The sequence below is a fragment of the Leucoraja erinacea genome, chromosome 1 (genome assembly GCF_028641065.1).
Source record: "Leucoraja erinacea ecotype New England chromosome 1, Leri_hhj_1, whole genome shotgun sequence".
Lineage (NCBI taxonomy): Eukaryota > Metazoa > Chordata > Chondrichthyes > Rajiformes > Rajidae > Leucoraja > Leucoraja erinaceus.
This window is the reverse complement of record NC_073377.1, coordinates 27,056,567-27,074,701: the sequence shown is the minus strand read 5'-3', so window position 1 is coordinate 27,074,701 and position 18,135 is coordinate 27,056,567. Positions and strand designations below refer to the sequence as shown.

Sequence of the window (18,135 nt, the reverse complement as noted above, 5' to 3'; positions counted from 1 at the left end):
CCCCCCCCCCCCCCCCCCCCCCCCCCCCCCCCCCCCCCCCACCCCCCCCCTGACCCCCCCCCCCATCCCCCCCCCCCCCACCCCCCCCCCCCCCCCCCCAGCCCCGACTGTGCTGCCCTCCCCTTATCCAAACATTTTACTAAACAACACAAAAAAAACAACACAAAAAAGTAAAAACAGACAGACTGCAGGCAGGCTGCAGCCGTTCAACACCGCCACCACTTCCTGGTCTATCACGCAGACCAGATTCCATACTTATTTCTCCATCTATACATCACGCTGCCTCAGAAAGGCAGTCAGCAAAATCAAAGAGTTGTCCCACCCCGCTCATTCCATCTCACGGCCCCCATCAGTCAAAGTTAGAGAAGCTTGAAAGTGCTCACCACCAGGCTCAGGAGCAGAGCCTATCCGCAGACCTATAAGCAGACCTTATCAGACTTCTTTAAGCTAGGGCACTAGCCAATTCATCTTTACTTCATTGCGGTCATTGGACTTTGGCCATGGAACTTGTCCGACATTACTGAGAACTATATTTTGCATTCTGTGTCTATCTTTGGTGTAAACCAGCATCTGCAGTTCCTTCCTACACAAAACTTAATTGGAACCTGAGGGGCAACCTTTTTACACAAAGTGTGGTAGTTATATGGAACGAGCTGCCAAAGGAGGTAGTTGATACAGGGACCATCACATTGTTGAAAAAACATTTGAACAAGTACATGGACAAGATAAGTTTAGAAGGATATGGGCCAAACGCATGCAGGTGGGACCAGTATAGATGGGACATATTTGTCAACAGTTGGGCAAGTTGGGCCATAGGGCCTCTTTCCATGATGTTTGAATCTATGACTTAGGAACAGACAAATGTGTCAAAACTCACAGCCATCAAACTTCTACAGTGTTGCTGTGATTGAAAACGGCTGTGAGGTAGTTGATGGGATAGGTGAGCACAAATCCCACAACAATGAAATTAAAATACAAATTTATCATTGTAGAAAAACCAGATGGTAATCGCTTAGCGAACTGTTCACACTTCCGGAGTTAAATGGGGATTATGCAAAAAACAATGACATCGTTTTAGAGACTGGTTATCCAATTGGATTTATATAAGTTTTATACATATCTAAAAGGTCAGGAAACATTTCCTCGAACTCACCCTCCTCTCCACAATCACACCACTCCTAACCCCCTCCCCCAGCCATTCCATTTTCTGGGAAGATCTGCGTCATTAGAGGACACCAGATTAATAAATATTTCTGCTGTCAACGCCGGAGTTCATATGAACCATGACACGCTCAACAACGGCGTCCCAGGACGAGTTATTCCACCCCAGTAAGTCTCAGGTGCGAAAATGCAGCCTGTCGAAAGCGGGCTACGAGGACCCGGCGGAGCCTCCGAGGAGGTCCACGGTTCGCCTCCTCATGCACAGCTCGGCGATGTTTGGAAGGGAGTTCTGCTACGCTGCTGAAGCGGCTTTCGTGACCCCATTGCTGCTAAGTGTCGGACTGCCCAGTAGCCTCTACAGCACCGTGTGGCTCATCAGCCCCATTCTGGGCTTTGTCTTGCAACCTATCGTCGGCTCAGCGAGTGACTACTGCCGGTCCAGATGGGGCAGGAGGAGACCCTACATCTTAGCCATAGGAATCCTACTCGTGATAGGAATGAGCCTATTTCTTAACGGAGAATCGCTGGTGACAGGCGAGTAGCAGTGAAACTTTTTTTGTTATAATTAGTGCGGATTTGGATAAGGAGCACAGTTGGCTCTGACTCAGTCAATCGTACAGAAGTTGTAATCATTTCAGGGTCATTTTAATATTCGTCATGATTGAGAATCTAATTATTATTTTTCGTGAAAAAATGAAAGTTATTTGCCTTTGAGCCCGTTGCATAACGAATGGTTTATGGTGCAGAAGTAATTATTTTAGCTATTGAAATTCGTTAAAAATAATGTAAAACTCAGATCTACGAAAGACACCGAGATTAATCAACTGGTTGAAATGTTGTTTTAGGTATCGTAAGTAACAGAAGGCAGAGGAAAATTTGGGGAATCCTCATCACCGTGTTCGGCGTGGTCGTTTTTGACTTCTCCGCAGATTTCATCGACAGCCCCATCAAAGCCTATCTGTTTGATGTCTGTTCCCACCGGGACAAAGAGAGGGGCTTACAGCTTCATTCGCTGTTCACTGGTGAGTCCATTTGATTTAATCCTCTGTGTTGGCCCTGTGTAATTATCACGAGTTTGTCCTGGACTTCAACAGAACTCAGCTCGTGATCTGGCCAGCCAATGCAAAAGAAAGCTAAGAGGTTCACTTTTAAGCGCACAATAAGAATATATAGCGTTTATTATTCATGAATCACCTTCGCTGGATTAACTGCATGTTAAGGTGCTTCAGGTACTGACGTGGTTGAGTTTATAGAAATAATTGGCCTATTTTTAAATTACTGCCTTCATACACCTATGCCCATATCTTTAATGTGAAGCTGTAATGCCATCAGACAAGCAATTCATTCACCAGGTTGAAAGAGGGGGGAGGTGGAGAATTAATACATCTGGACCCCCTGAGGATTAGTGGGCAAAATGTTTTTGATTAACTTTTAGTGTAAATGGGATAGACAGTCAGAACCTTTTCCCCAGGGTGGAAATGTCAAAGACTAGAGGGACGTAAAAGTAAGTTTGAAGATGACAACAGTATTGCTGGGGTTACGGACTGTGAGGAACGCAGTCTAGATATTCAACGGGGTATAGATCTGCTATAGAAATGGGTGGAGAAGTGGTAGATGGAGTTTTATCTGAGCTAGTGCAAGGTGTTGTACTTTAGGGTTTCAAATGTAAGGGGAAAATATACAATTAATGGCATGACATTCAATAGCATTGGTGTACAAAAGGATCTTGGGGTCCACATTCATTAAATCACTGAAAGCGGCAAGACTGGTAGATAAAGTGGTACATACATCATATGGCATGCTTGCCTTCACAGGTCAAGGCATTGAATATAAGAATCAGGATATCATGATGCAGCTTTGCAGAACTTTTGTTAGTCCGCATTTGGAATATTGCATGTAATCCAGTCGCCTCATTGCGGGAAGGATGTGGTCGCCTTGGAATGTGTGCAGACAAGCTTTAGAGTCATAGAGTGATACAGCGTGGAAACAGGCCCTTCGGCCAATCTTGCCCACAACGGACAACATGAAGCTACACTAAACCCACCTGCTAGCCATTTACCAAAATGTTGCCTGGATTAGTGGGTATCAGCTACAAGGAGAGGTTGGACAGACTTGGATTGTTTTCTCTGAAACACTGGTGTGCACATATAGACCTGATAGAAGGATATAAAGTCATGAGAGGCATGGAGAAGAGTAGACAGTTAGAACCTTTTTCTCAGGATGGAAAAAAACAAATACTTGAGGGCATAGCCTTAAAGTGAAAGGGGCAAAGTTTAAAGGAGGTGGGTGAGGCAATATTTGTACACGGAGGGTGGTGAGTGCGGGGAACACCCTGCCAAGGTTCAGGCAAATACGATAATGGCATTTATAAACTTTTGGAGAAGCATATGGATATGCAGGGAATGGAGGGATATGGATTATGTGCAGGTAGATAAGAGTTGGTCTTGACAGCATGTTCAGCACTAATACTGAGGACCGAAGAGTCTGTTCTACTGCCATACTGATCGATTCTAGAGGGCATAGCTTTCAGATGAGAGGGGCAAAGTTTAAAGGAGGCGTGCGGGGTAAGTTCTCATACATGCAGTGAGTGGTGGGGACTGGAAAGTGCTGCCAGGGATGGGGGTGGAGGCAAATACAATTGTGGCATTTAAGAGTCCTTTGGATGGGAACCTGGATATACAGTATAGGGAATGCAGCAATATGGGTCACGAACTGGCAGAGGAGATTAGTTTAACTTGTATTAGGTAGCCTGTTACTCATTTGAGTGTAAATCACCCCAAGAGTGCCCCTACTGCCACCTTCACCCCTTCCCATCCTTAACATTGAAAGGAAAACTGTAAATGTGCAAGCAAGAAGCAATCCATTGTAGATAACAATTGAACAGTAAATTTAATTCAGTAAATTCCTGAGCATACCAAATTGCCTTTACAAAATTCTTCACCTTGCTGTTCCCCTCTGTTACATTTGTCCACATTCTATGCTTAACGACATAGATCTTAGCTTTTGAAAGAAATTGAAGAAGTCAGTTGGAATCATAGATGAAACACTTCAAGGAACAAATGGAGAAAGGAATGTTAACTATTTTGTTATTGGTATTTTTATACTACTCTTATATCAGCTACAGAGAAATAAAATGTCTGATAAAATAGCGAAGTAAATGTTTTGGGCGATTTTTGAGAAACGTTTGGCAGATCATGGGTTCATACAAAGACTTTTACAAATCCCAGCATCATTTTAAATGACTAGTCAATAGTTGAACAGTTGGATAAGCAAAGCTTTCATTTCAGCCATCTGAAAGAACTGGGATGCAATGGGACTTTATCCCTCTCTCTTTGGCTGGGAAGATGCTTGATGAATTGTGTAGCATCCTAACCCAACTTTGCCAACCACATTGGAAAATCACTGCTTACAGAGTGAACAGTGCAAAACATTATCAGATGGGGATCTGATCATAGTGTTTGGTTAAGATTAGTTAAACAGGACAAGGGAATAAGAGTGAAAAATGTCATTTATAGAGTCATAGAGTGATACAGTGTGGTAAACAGACCCTTTGGCGCAACTTGACCACACCAGCCAAAAATGTCCTAGCTACTAGTCCCACTTGCCAGCGCTTGGGCCATATCCCTCCAAACCTGTCTTATCCAAGGTACACAAAAATGCTGGAGAAACTCAGCGGGTGCAGCAGCATCTATGGAGCGAAGGAAATAGGCAACGTTTCGGGCCGAAACCCTTCTTCAGACTGATCGGGGGCGGGGACAAGAAAGGAAAAAGGAGGAGGAGCCCGAAGGCTGGGGGATGGGAGGAGACAGCAGGGGGACTGAGGAAGGAGAGGAGACAGCAAGGACTAACAAAATTGGGAGAATTCGATGTTCATGCCCCCAGGATGCAGACTCCCCAAACGGAATATGAGGTGCTGTTCCTCCAATTTCCGGTGCTGCTCGCTGAGGCCATGGAGGAGACCCAGGACAGAGAGGTCGGAGACGGAGTGGGAGGGGGAGTTGAAGTGCTGAGCCACCGGGAGGTCAGCTTGGTTATTGTGGACTGAGCGGAGGTGTTCGGCGAAACGATCGCCCAACCTCCGCTTGGTCTCACCGATATAGATCTGTTGACATCTAGAGCAGCGGATGCAATAGATGAGGTTGGAGGAGATGCAGGTAAACCTCTGTCGCACCTGGAACGATTGCTTGGGTCCTTGAACGCAGTCGAGGGGGGAGGTAAAGCGACAAGTGTTGCATCTCTTGCGGTTGCAAGGGAAAGTGCCCGGGGAGGGGGTGGTATAAGAGGGAAGGGAAGAATTGACAAGGGAGTTATGGAGGGAGCGGTCTTTGCGGAAGGCAGATATGGGGGGAGATGGGAAGATGTGGCGAGTGGTGGGGTCACGTTGGAGGTGGCGAAACTGACGGAGGATTACTTTATGTATGTGACGGCTGGTGGGGTGAAAGGTGACGACTAGGGGGACTCTGCCCTTGTTGCGAGTGCGGGGATGGGGAGAGAGAGCAGTGTTGCGGGGTATGGAAGAGACCCTGGTGCGAGCCTCACTGTTTCTTGAACGATGGGGTAGTCCCAGCCTCAACTACCTCCTCTGGCAGCTTGTTCCATACACCCACCACTCTTTGTGTGAAAAAGTTACCCCTTGGATTCCTATTAAATCTTTTCCCCTTCACCTTAAACCTATCTGGTCCTCGATCCCCTGACTCTGGGCAAGAGACTCTGTGCATCTATTCTTCTCATGATCTTGCACACCTCTATACACCCCTCATCCTCCTGCGCTACATGGATTTAGAGACCTACTTTTATTTGCTGATGAATTTACGAAATTTACTAACTTACCAATTAACTAATTTAGATTTAGCAGCCAATGCCCCCACTCGCTCCTTCAACTGCCGTTCCTCTGCCGACCTTGAAGCTAAGTGTTGCAGGCTGGCCCTGAATGACTTTTAAATGTCCCGCATTAAAAAAAGTGACAAAACTCACCAAGGATTTGTCTTTCTGTGGCAAGTCCCCACAATCGCTCCTTCTACCGACGCTCCTCTGCCCACCTTTCTTTAGGTAGCTGATCATTTCAAATTGACACATTAACTTAAGGTTTGTCTCTATGGTTGCTCAATTAACTAATTTAATTTTTTTTCCATCTATATGTTATTGCATTTGCGGATTTGTTAAGCTGCTGCTGCAAAAAAAAAATAATTGTTCCATTATCGGTAAATGTGGCAATTAAGTACTATTGATATTGGACTTCAAGCCTCTTGACTTGAGGTCCAATGTTCCATTTCAGGTAGTCCCATAGCAGTACTTTGATGATTATTGGATAGTCACTTGAAAATACTGCATAAAATGTGAGTGAAGCTGCTTTTCCCAAAGAGGAATGGGGCTCTGGGAGCAGCTTAGGAGATCAGTAGATGTATTATGGAAAAACAAACTACACTCATGAAGGTTTAAAGAATCATATAACATGTTGATTAGTGCGAATGGCTGAAGACGCGTGTGGGGATAGGCACTGACATGAACCTCATGTTGAATGAGTTTTTTGCAGCACTATAACTGTGATGTAATAATTTGTTGATCATGTGCTTGGAATGGGGATGCTAGTGCAAATGACCATGACTATCTGCATGCCAAAGCCAGTTGGAGCTAATGAACAATGGGAGAGATTTTTGACTATTGCTGAAAGTGATGTGGAGTTGGAAGAGGGTTTGTGCTACTTACTTGCAGCTACCTATGAGGGTCCAGACTATCCTTACTATCTTCCTCATCTGAATCCAGACAAGGAAACTACTTATTGCAAACAAACACAGTAGCAATAGCAATAAAACAATTACAGCAGGCTCTTGATCAGCTGAGCAACTGGGGTGAGGAATGGCTAATGGAGTTTAAAGCAGGTGTTGCATTTTGAGAAATCAAGCCTGGCCGGGACCTTCATAGTGAAGGTCTTGGGGAGCGTTGTTGAACAGAAGGATTTTAGAGTATGGGCACGTGTATATGGTTTTCTGAAAGTAGCATCACAGGTAGAAATGTTGGTGAAGAAGGCTTTTGCTGCATTGGCCTTCACCAGTAAGGCTACTGAGTCTAGAAGTTGGGACGGTATGTTACACTTGTACAAGAGATTGCTGAGGCCAAACTTGGGGTACTGTGTTCTGTTCTGGTCACCCTGCTATAGAAAATATCTCATTAAGCTGGAAAGTGTACAGAGTAGATTGACATGGATTTTGCCAGGATATGACAGGCTGAGCCATATAGGGAGGTTGGGCAAGCTATGACATATCTTGGAGTGCAGGAGACTGGGCGATAGAGGCATATAAAATCATGAAGGATACAGATAGAGTAAATGCAAAGTATTTTACCCAGAGCAGGGATGTAATGCTGTGGCTCTATAAGGCGCTGGTCAGATTTGGAGTACTGTGCGCAACTTTGGGCACTATATCTGAGAAAGGATGTACTGACTCCGTGAGAGGATCCAGAGGAGGTTTACAAGAATGATCCCAGGAATGAGTGGGTTAGCATATGATGAGCATTTGATGACACTAGACCTATACTCCCTGGAGTTTAGAAGCATGAGGGGCGCCTCATTGAAACATACTGAATAGCAAAAGGTTTGGATGGAGTGGATGTGGAGAGGATGTTTCCACCAGTGGGAGAATTGAGGATTAGTCATAGCCTCAGTATTAAAGGACGTTTCTTTAGAAAGATGAGGAGGGATTTCTTTCATCAGCAGGTGGTAAATCCATGGAATTGTTTGCCACAGAAGGCTGTGGATTAATATGGGTGTCAAGTGCTGGAGGAACTCAGTAGTTCAAGCAGTATCTCTGGAGGGAATGGACATGTGATGTTTCAAGTTTCGGACCATTCTTCAGATCAGTCTGATGAAGGTAGACGAAAATGCTGGAGAAATTCAGCGGGTGAGTCAGCACCTGTGGAGCGAAGGAATAGGTGACGTTTCGGGTCGAGACCCTTCTTCAGACGGTTTAACAGTCTGATGAAGGTGCCCTGTTTTTAAGTGTCATCTGTCTCTTCTCTCCACAGATGCTGTCTGGGCTGCTGAGTTCCTCCAGCACTTTGTGTTTTCCTCAAGCTCATAGCATCTGCAATTCCTTGTATCTCGAGGATTACTTTATTCTATAATGCCAAAGAATCGGAAGAGAGAAAAGCAGTAGTCGTTTTATGGAGAAAAATGGGAGGATCGGGAGGGTGGAGAAGAGGGGGAGCGGAGAGGCATATGGAGAGGAAGGTTGTTAGAATTGGAAAATTCAATGTCCGTACCATTGATTTATAAATCCCCCAGGCAAGATATGGTGTTGCTTATTTACCTTGCATTGAGCCTCATGCAGACAATGGAGAAGACAGAGGATGGGCAGGTCAATGTAGGAATTGGAATGGAAATGGGAATTGTTTGCAAATAGGAGCTTGGATGGCCATTGCGGACAGAGGACAGTGCTCTTGAAATTGGTCACCTCCTCTAGGTCTTGCTGACGTACATTGAGAGCACTGAAAGCAATAGTTAAGATTGGAGAAGGTGCCTGTGAATTTAAGCCTCGCCTGAAAGGACTGTTTAGATCCATGCATGATGCTGAGGGAGAAGGAGCAGGGACAAGTGTTGCACCTCTTGTGGTTGCAGGGAGTTATGGAGAGAGTGGTCCCTGCGGAAGGTGGAAAGGGCAGAGGGGGAGAAGATGTGACTCTTGTGGGAGGATCCCATTCCAGTTGGTGGAAATGCTGAAGGAAGCAGTTGCTTATGGGATGAAAGGTGAAGCTAAAGTGAACTCTTCAAAGTAAACTTTATTGTCAATTCAATTATGCAACAGTAGTTACACAGAGGATTGAAATTACGTTTCCCCATACTCCAAATGTGCAAGTAATATTAAAAACACAGACAGACAATGTACCAATAAAAATAGACAATAGACATTACATTATTTAAAATATTAAAATATTCACAGTGTGCCAAAATGTAGCAAAAACTTTAAGGTATTTTAAAAAGGGTGCAACAATGAAAGGTGCAATATAGAAAAAGTGCAAATTTCGTACTGGAGACATTATTTTCACAGTTTGTTTGTCTTTGTTTGGGTACTGTTTATAGAATTTTCTTAAGTGTGTTGAGTAGTCTGATGGCCTGAGAGAAAAAGCTGTTTTTGAATCTGGTGGTTTTGCTCCGCATGCTGCGGTAGCGCTTACCGGAAGGTAGGAGGGTGAACAGTTTGTGGGCTGGGTGGGTGGTGTCTTTGATGATATTGCTTGCTCTCTTGCGACAGCGAGATGGGTATAGGTCCTGGATTGCTGGTTGGGGTGATCTGGTGATCTTCTCCGCTGTCCTCACCACGCTCTGTAGGGCCTTCCCTGCAAACTCTGTTCTGTCTTGGAGGTGGGTTTGGGTTGAGAGCAGGTCCTGGAAACAGGAGTACAATTTTGGGTTCGAGGGTGAGTTTCCCAATAACTGGCAGCATCTGCAACTTAAGTTGAAAGGGTATATTTATCAGCACTGTTTGAAAGCAGATTTTGATAATGGGTTTGATGTGGTGGACAGATATTTTGGATACGTTGTTCAATTTTTATGGATTTCAATAATGTTACCTTTTCTTTTCTCAGGCATTGGAGGTGCTGTAGGCTACCTAGCAGGTGCTATAGACTGGATGACCACTCCTCTAGGACGTGCTTTAGGATCTGAATATCGAGTTATTTATGTTTTTGCAGTAGTTATTTTCATCATATTTCTAACAATTCACCTATGCAGCATACCAGAAATTCCCCTTGGTCAAGAAGTAGATCACGCAGAATCATATTTGCTGGAAAATAATACCACTGGATATGGATCTATTGATAATCATAAGGATGATTCTCATGATCCATGTGCTGATACAACTTTGTCACCGGGGAAAGAAATGGAAAATGGTTCACTTATTCCCTGCAATAAACCAGAGGATGATAAGGTAATGATGCTTTAATGTGACTTTTGTTTTTAAATTAAATGTTACTTTTACTGGTCAACGAGAAATGAAATTTCAATGTAGGTTATTCAAGGCAGATTCATAAAGGATATGTTATTAGATTCATAAAGGATATTCATGAGAGGAAATTCATGAAGGAAATTCATAAAGGATATGTTAAATGTTAATAATGTTAAAATCAGCATTATTTTCAGAATAAGATTGTACCAAACTATAGGCAAATCAACCCAGTTCCATTTCAGCAATATATCATGGCTAGAATTATAATTTATAAAATATTATTTATTTTAGAAGTTCGTAAACACACAAATAATTATTTTTAATATCATGGTAAACTTCAAAATAAATTCTAAATGCTTATTTTTAACTCTGAAGAAGTTTCAAACTTTTACAATTATTTCAACCCATTAAGGCAATAACATTAGTAACAGAAAACCTATTTGGTTTATTATTTGTCACATGTACTGAGATACAGTATAAAATTATGTAAAGATTACGGAAAGATTCATATATTTTTAAGAAATTATTTATCTTTTATTTACATCACATCCGGTTTCCAACTTCATAACATATGAATAATATTTCCTGAAAGTGAATTGAAGTGTGATGTTATGATTTTATGTTGTGTTTTCAGGTACCAAGGCGAATGAACCTAAAGTCCTTGATTAAAACCCTGCTCAATCTGCCTCCTCAATACCGTTCCCTGTGTATTGGACACCTCTTTGGGTGGACAGCATTTCTCTCCACCATGCTCTTCTTCACTGACTTCATGGGACAGGTAAAAATAAAACATAACATCGGCTGATATTAATTTTGAAAGCCAGATTTCTTTTGACACCCATTGACACCAGTTTCTTTAATAGGAACAGTAGGACTTCAGTAAGTGCATGACCTCACAGTTAAACCCCTGTCTCACGGTGCGAGTCGACCCACGAGTGACCCCGAGTTTAAAACAAATTAAACCGGTGGTAATCACGTACAATTAATGTAGCGGGAACGTCGGAACTCGTGGACGCAACCTAGCGACTCGTAGCGCTAACGGCAGGTACCCGGGAAACTTGTTAACTCTTGAAACACTTTCAACATGATGAAAGATTTCCACAAGTCAAATTTACTCTTGAAGTTACAATTTGAAACATTTAAACTCGTTGTAACAACATAGTAGCCCGTGAGTTTACCGTAGTGACTCGTGAGTAACTCATGGGTTTGGCCTGAGTGCCAGAAGTGAAATGTTGAAGATTAGTCAGATCTTAATGGAAACTTTTCAGTGAAGGAGCAAAAAGCACTCACCGGGGATCTGAGAAACTGCGGCAAAAAGAATGAACCATGCAGTGTGGGGAAAGCTGCCTTGCAAGAGTTAATTAGTTCCCTTCAGAACTTTAACTTTTCACATTGAAACGGTGCCATGAATCCTTGTTAGATTAATGCACTTTTTATGGAGAAGCAGATATATGGGACAGGTGTCCCGTCTCAGGATTTATATCCTACAAATTTTATGCGTTTATACAGGGGATTTTCTCAGGCATCACTTTCCACCTAGTCTGTCCGCGTTAAGGAGGCTTTCAGTTGTAGCCCAGACTGTAGCCACTTGTGAAGTACATAGAAACATAGAAAATAGGTGCAGGAGTAGGCCATTCGGCCCTTCGAGCCTGCACCGCCATTCAATATGATCATGGCTGATCATTCAACTCATTATCCTGTACCTGCCTTCTCTCCATACCCCCTGATGGCTTTAGCCACAAGGGCCACATCTAACTCCCTCTTAAACATAGCCAATGAACTGGCCTCAACTACCTTCTGTGGCACAGAATTCCAGAGATTCACCACTCTCTGTGTGAAAAATGTTTTTCTCATCTAGGTCCTAAAAGATTTCCCCCTTATCCTTAAACTGTGACCCCTTGTTCTGGACTTCCCCAACATCGGGAACAATCTTCCTGCATCTAGCCTATCCAACCCCTTAAGAATTTTGTGCGTTTCTATAAGATCCCCCCTCAATCTTCTAAATTCTAGCGAGTACAAGCCGAGTCTATCCAGTCTTTCTTCAAATGTCATATGAAAGTCCTGACATCCCAGGAATCAGACTGTTGAACCTTCTCTATACTCCCTCTATGGCAAGAATGTATTTCCTCAGATTAGGAGACCAAAACTGTACGCAATACTCTAGGTGTGGTCTCACCAAGACCCTGTGCAACTGCAGTAGAACCTCCCTGCTCCTATACTCAAATCCTTTTGCTATGAATGCTAACATACCATTCGCTTCACTGCCTGCTGCACCTGCATGCCTACTTTCAATGACTGGTGTACCATGACACCCAGGTCTCGTTGCATCTCGTTACACTTGATGCCCTGATGGTGAATCATGTCCTTTCAAGCGACAAGGTGCCTCGTAGCTTTTCAACGTGTGTAGGATATCCGTTGGTTCACACATCACCCAGCCTGCAGTCCTAGCCCACCACAGTTCCAGGGAGGCCCCGTGAAGCCGGCTGGTTGGTCTGTCTTGTGTTCGCAAGCCCATTGCACGCAGCACCTGAAATTAATGCCGGGCCCACTCCACTTGGTTTCCTCAAGTAACCAGTAAATTACTATTAAACCCTGACATGCTTTACATAGTGACAAATTCTAACATCCAGGCAAATTGTGAAGATTGTGTAATGAAACAAATAATTGAACGACCACAAATAATTGAACAAGCCCCATTGACCAAACAGTGCTTCGGCTGTGAAATACAAGAAGGGTTGGTAAACAATAATTTTCAAAGTGATTTCTTCCAAAATATGTCATCAAGAAATAATGCGAGGGAAAGAAGGGGTGGAAGGATGGGGTGGGGGAGAAGGGGAAGTGTACATGGGTGAGCTGCACACTTTTCCCTCTGTGACTGACAGCAGCCTCAGAGCCTTACTGAAGGTGGCTGGAGCTGGTGGCACCAGTAACCGTGTGGAAAATTGCCTCATTGTTTTTCTGGCTTCAGCAGCGTGGATGTGATATGAATCCTGCACAGTTGATTTGCCTGGGAACGGTGGTGCAGAAAGTTGCACATGGTTCTCTCACAGTTCCAGCGATCTAAAGGTTCGATCCTGACCTCCGGTGGTGTCCGTGTCAGGGTTACACCTTTTCCTTGTGACCAAGCGGGATTCCCCTGGCCGCTCTGGTTTCCTCCCACTTCCCCAAAGAACGTAGGTTAATCTGCCGCTGTAAATTAACTCGAGTGAGTCGGTGAGTAATGGAATCTGGGACAGTTGACAAGCATGTGAGAGAGAATAAATTACAGGGAAATGAATGGGGAATGTGATTGATGGGATTGCTGTCAGAGCTGGCATCGCCTTGATGGGCCAAATGGCCTGCTTCCATGTTGAAAGAATGATAAACCAGAATTAAGGGATTAAAACAATCTTACTAGACACAAAAAGCTGGAGTAACTCAGCCAAGCCGGCAGCATCTCTGGAGAGAAGGGTCGAAACGTTTTTTCAGTCTGAAGAAGGGACTCGACCAGAAACGTCACCCATTCCTTCTCTCCAGAAATGCTGCATGTTCCGCTGAGTTACTCCAGCATTTTGTGTCTATCTTCGGTGTAAACCAGCATCTGCAGTTCCCCCCGACAAAAAAAAAAACAGCCTATGATTGATGCCAGACCTTGAACAAATGCAGTTCAAATGGACACGAATCTAATTTTGAAAGGATTGTTTATTGAAACAAACTGCTCTAAAAGTTTGAAGGAAGGAATTGTAGATACTAGTTTAAACCAAAGATAGACACAAAATGATGGACTAAGCTGGTCAGGCAGCTTCTCTGGAGAAAAGAAATAGGTGATGTTTCGGGTCGAGATCGTTCTTCAGGCTGAGTCTTTTTGTAGTGAAACAAAAACAGCATGACATCACTTTTACCATGTGATGATTTTTCCACACGTCGGCTGACGTTGTTGGCTCAAGAGTAACTCGGGAGAGGAACTTGGTAACTCGGGAGACAAACTTGGAACATCGCAGAAATAAGAAGTAAACGGCAAACTTAGACATACACGTGGGAACTTGGTTAAACTCTTGAACATAAACTTGGAATCTTGTACACAACCACGAGTCTGATTTTTTCTTTCACTCGGGGTCATCCATGGGTGGACTCGCACCGTGAGACACGGGCTTTACTCCTCACGTTAACTTTTATTTGCCAATTTTTTACCCAGTCATTTAATCTAAATATATCCAGTTGCAGAATTACAATGCCCACATCACAACATTCCGTCCCTTCTCTCCAGAGATGCTGTCTGTCCTGCTTTTACTCAAGCATTTTGTGGGTCTGTAGAAGGGTCTCAAACCAAAACATCACCCATTCCTTCTCTCCAGAGATGCTGCCTGTCCCACTGAGTTACTCCAGCGTTTTGTGTCTATCTAGTTTAAACCAGCATCTGCAGTTCTTTCCTACACATACCATCCATCTATTTTTGTATCATCGACAAGCTTAGAAACTTTACATTTTGTTCCCTCCTCCAGGTAATGAATGTAAGTAGTAAACAACTGAAGGCCAAGAATCGACCGACAGAGCCCTCCATTGGTTACATCCCTCCGGCCTGGAAGGGATCCATTTATTACAATCTTTACTCTCTATGTGATAACCAGTTTTCCATCCCTAAGCTAATACGTTGCCTCTAGTATTTTGGGCTCTTAAGTGGCACTTGGTCAAATGCCTTTTAGAAATCGACATGCATTACATCTACAGATTCCTCTTTATAAACTCTCCCTGTCGCATCCTCTACAAACCCAAACGCATTTTGCAGACATGATTTACCGTTCTTAAAATCACATTCATTTTGAAAGAATGATGGAAGGAGTTGTTACTTAAAACCAGCCTAGAATATACTTGAAGGTCAGAAAATTATGGGTCTTTTGGGAAAGAGTAGGGGGACCATCCTTTGTACAGGCAAATTTGGCCAAATAAGTATGTAGGATCTATCTGCCATAGCACTTAAAAGTAGGTTCAGTGATCAGGAAATGCATTTCTTCTGCATATATGCGAGTTTGTACTGTCTGCTCAGTTCAATCATATTGCTGGCTGTACATTAGAAACTACACTGTATATTTGTTGGGGCTTCAACTGTGCTGTTATCATATGTGGCTTGCACAGGTTAAAGCAAACAGGCACTTTTTAAAGAGGATGTGTGCATTGCTTGGAGTGAGTATTTTGCAGAATGAGCTTGAGATGAGTTGAAGTTAGTGTATTATCACGTTTACCGAGGTAGAGTGAAGAGTTTTTGTTGCGTGCTAAACACTTAGCGGAAAGACAATACATGATTACAATCGAGCCATCCACTGTGTACAAATACATGATAAAGTGAATAACATAACTAACATTTAGTGCAGGATAAATTCCAGTAAAATCCAATCAAAGATAGTCCGAGGGTCTCCAAAGGGTGATAGTAGCTCCAGACTGTGCTCTAGATGTTGGGTAAGATGGTTCAGTTGCCGAATAACTGAACCATCCGACCAAGTTTACCGAGAGATTGGAAAATGGTGAAATATGGAAAGATATGGACTGACCAGATTTCAATATCACATTGGTGGCCTTGGTGGGGAAGTGATCACAGGACTGCTAATGATTAATGTTAGCGATTAAGAGTAATTGTGAATAATTTTAAATGATTTGTAATAGTTTTATGTGCTTCAGAATGGCAGGCATTCCAAAACTCGGAAAAATGTTGGCAAAGGCAGTGGCATCTAAATTTATTCAGTTTTGTAACAGTGTTTGATTTGGGCCACCCAAATATCTCACTGACATGAGGCAAGAAGATGATGCCCAGTGGAGATTTGATGCTGAACTCCAGGCACGACTAGCTCTTCAGATGTGGAATAACCAAGTGCATGATATTGATATAGTTCATCAGAGAACGCAGGCAGTGTGGCCTGGACAACAAAACCTGGCTCATTTATTTCTGTAGATACCCAGAAGAATGTGAATAACCGTGGTTAGCAGGAAAACTAAAACATCGAACATAGAAAAGTACATCACAAGAATTGGCCATTCAGCCCACAATGTCTGTGCAGATCATGATGCCAAGACCAACTCTTATCTGCCTGTACAAGACCCATGTCCCTCCATGTCCTGATTATCCATATGCTGATGCAAAAGTCTCTTAATTGCCACTATTATGTCTGCCGCAACCACAATCCCTGACAACATGTTCCAGACACCACCCCCTGTGTTAAAAACCTGCCCCACACATCTCCTTTAAACTTTCCCCTCTCACTTTAAAGCTATGGCGTCTAGTATTTGATTTTTCCATCCTGGAAAAGTGGTTCTAACTGTCTACTCTGAGGGAATTTCTCTCAGGTCTCACTGCAACCTTGGGTGGTCCAAAGGAAACAGTCCACGTTCATCCAACCTCTTCCTGTAGTTAATGCCCCTCATCTAGTCATCATTCTGATAAACCTCCTCTGCACCCTTTCCATACCCCCCACATTCTTCCTGTGAGGGAACGACCAGAACTGCATACAATACCCCAGATGCAATCTAACCAAAGATGTGTAAAACCGTTTCCTGACTTCCTGACTTTTATACTCAATGCCTTGACTGATGAAAGCAAGCATACCATATGCCTTCTTTTCCTCTCTAACTACTTGTGTTGCCACCTTGAGTGAGTTATGGAATTGGACCCCAAGACCCCTCTGTACATTAATGCACTTAAGGATCATACGCTTGTTTAGTTTAGTTTATTATTGTCACGTGTACCGAGATACAGTTTTTGTTTGCATGCTGTCCAGTCAAAGAAAAGTCCATACATTATTACAATCAAACCATCCACAGTGCACAAATAAAGGATGAAGGGTACAGCACGTAATGTAAGATAAAGTCCGATTAAAGATAGTTCAAAGGTTTCCAATTAGGGAGACGGGACGTCAGGATTGCAATCTAGCTGATGAGAGAACTGTTCAGTTGCAGCTGGGAAGAAATTGTCCCTGAATCTGGAGGTATTCATTATCAAACCTCTGTACCTCTTGCCTGATAGGAGAGGGGAGGAGAGGGAGTGACCGGGGTGAGACTGGTCTTTGATTATGCTGGTGGCCTTGCCAAAGCAGTGTAAAGTGTAGATGGAGTCAATGGAAGGGCAGTTGGTTTGTGTGATGGTCTGGACTACATCCACAACTCTCTGCAATTTCTTGTGGTCATGGATGAAGCTGTTCCCAAACCGTGCTGTGGTGCATCCCAGTAAAAAGCTTTCTCTGGTGCATCTGCAGTAATTGGTGGGATTGTCCTTTTTTCCCTTCCATCCGATGTCCCAAAGTGTCACTGCTCACGTTTGCCCAGATTAATCTCCAGCTGCCTTTTCTTCGCCAATTTCTGTCGCTGATCAATATCCCGCTGTATACTTTGACAGACTTCCTCTCAGTTCACGATGTCAGCATCCCTGGTGCCATCTGTGAATTTACTGACGTCCAAATCATTCACAAACAGCAAAGGTCCCAGCACAGATCTCTGCAAAACTCCACTGGTCACAGACCTCCAGCTTCAATATTGGCCTTCCATCACAACCCTATGAAATTCTATCCCACACATCTTAATCTTCTGGATCAGCCTACCATGAGGGACTTTATCAAATGCCCTACTAAAATCCATGTTTACAACATCCACCACTCTATCCGCATCGATCACCTCCGTTACCTCCTCAAAAAACGAGATCAAATCAAGAGGGTATTCTGGAATTAAATGAGGATGAACAGGAGCTTCAGAACATGTTAAATAAAGTGCTCCTATACTTTTTCTAAACTAATGAGAATGCTAGCAAAACAGCATCTATCATTAGGAGGTAGACAAAAATGCTGGAGAAACACTGCGGGTGAGGCAGCATCTCGGGAGCGAAGGAAATAGGTGACGTTTCAGGTCGAGACCCTTCTTCAGACTGATGTGGGGGTGGGGGGGCGGGAAGAAGATAGGAATAGGCGGAGACAGTGGGCTGTGGGAGAGCTGGGAAGGGGAGGGGAAAGAAGGAGAAAGCAGGGACTACCTGAAATTGGGGAAGTCAATGTTCATACCGCTGGGGTGCAAACTGCCC

The 18,135-nt window shown here is 43.6% G+C and overlaps 1 protein-coding gene across 1 annotated transcript in view; it reads left to right on the top strand.

The window, feature by feature from the left end:
• Positions 1–272: 272 nt before the first annotated feature.
• Positions 273–18,135, top strand: part of slc45a2 (solute carrier family 45 member 2) — a 51,376-nt gene continuing 33,513 nt past the window's right edge. Inside the window, exons 1-4 of the mRNA XM_055631501.1 lie at positions 273–1,695; positions 2,007–2,183; positions 9,742–10,082; positions 10,735–10,878. Of these exons, the coding sequence (XP_055487476.1) occupies positions 1,284–1,695; positions 2,007–2,183; positions 9,742–10,082; positions 10,735–10,878 (1,074 nt within the window). The 5' untranslated portion in view covers positions 273–1,283. The remainder of the gene's footprint in view (positions 1,696–2,006; positions 2,184–9,741; positions 10,083–10,734; positions 10,879–18,135) is intronic.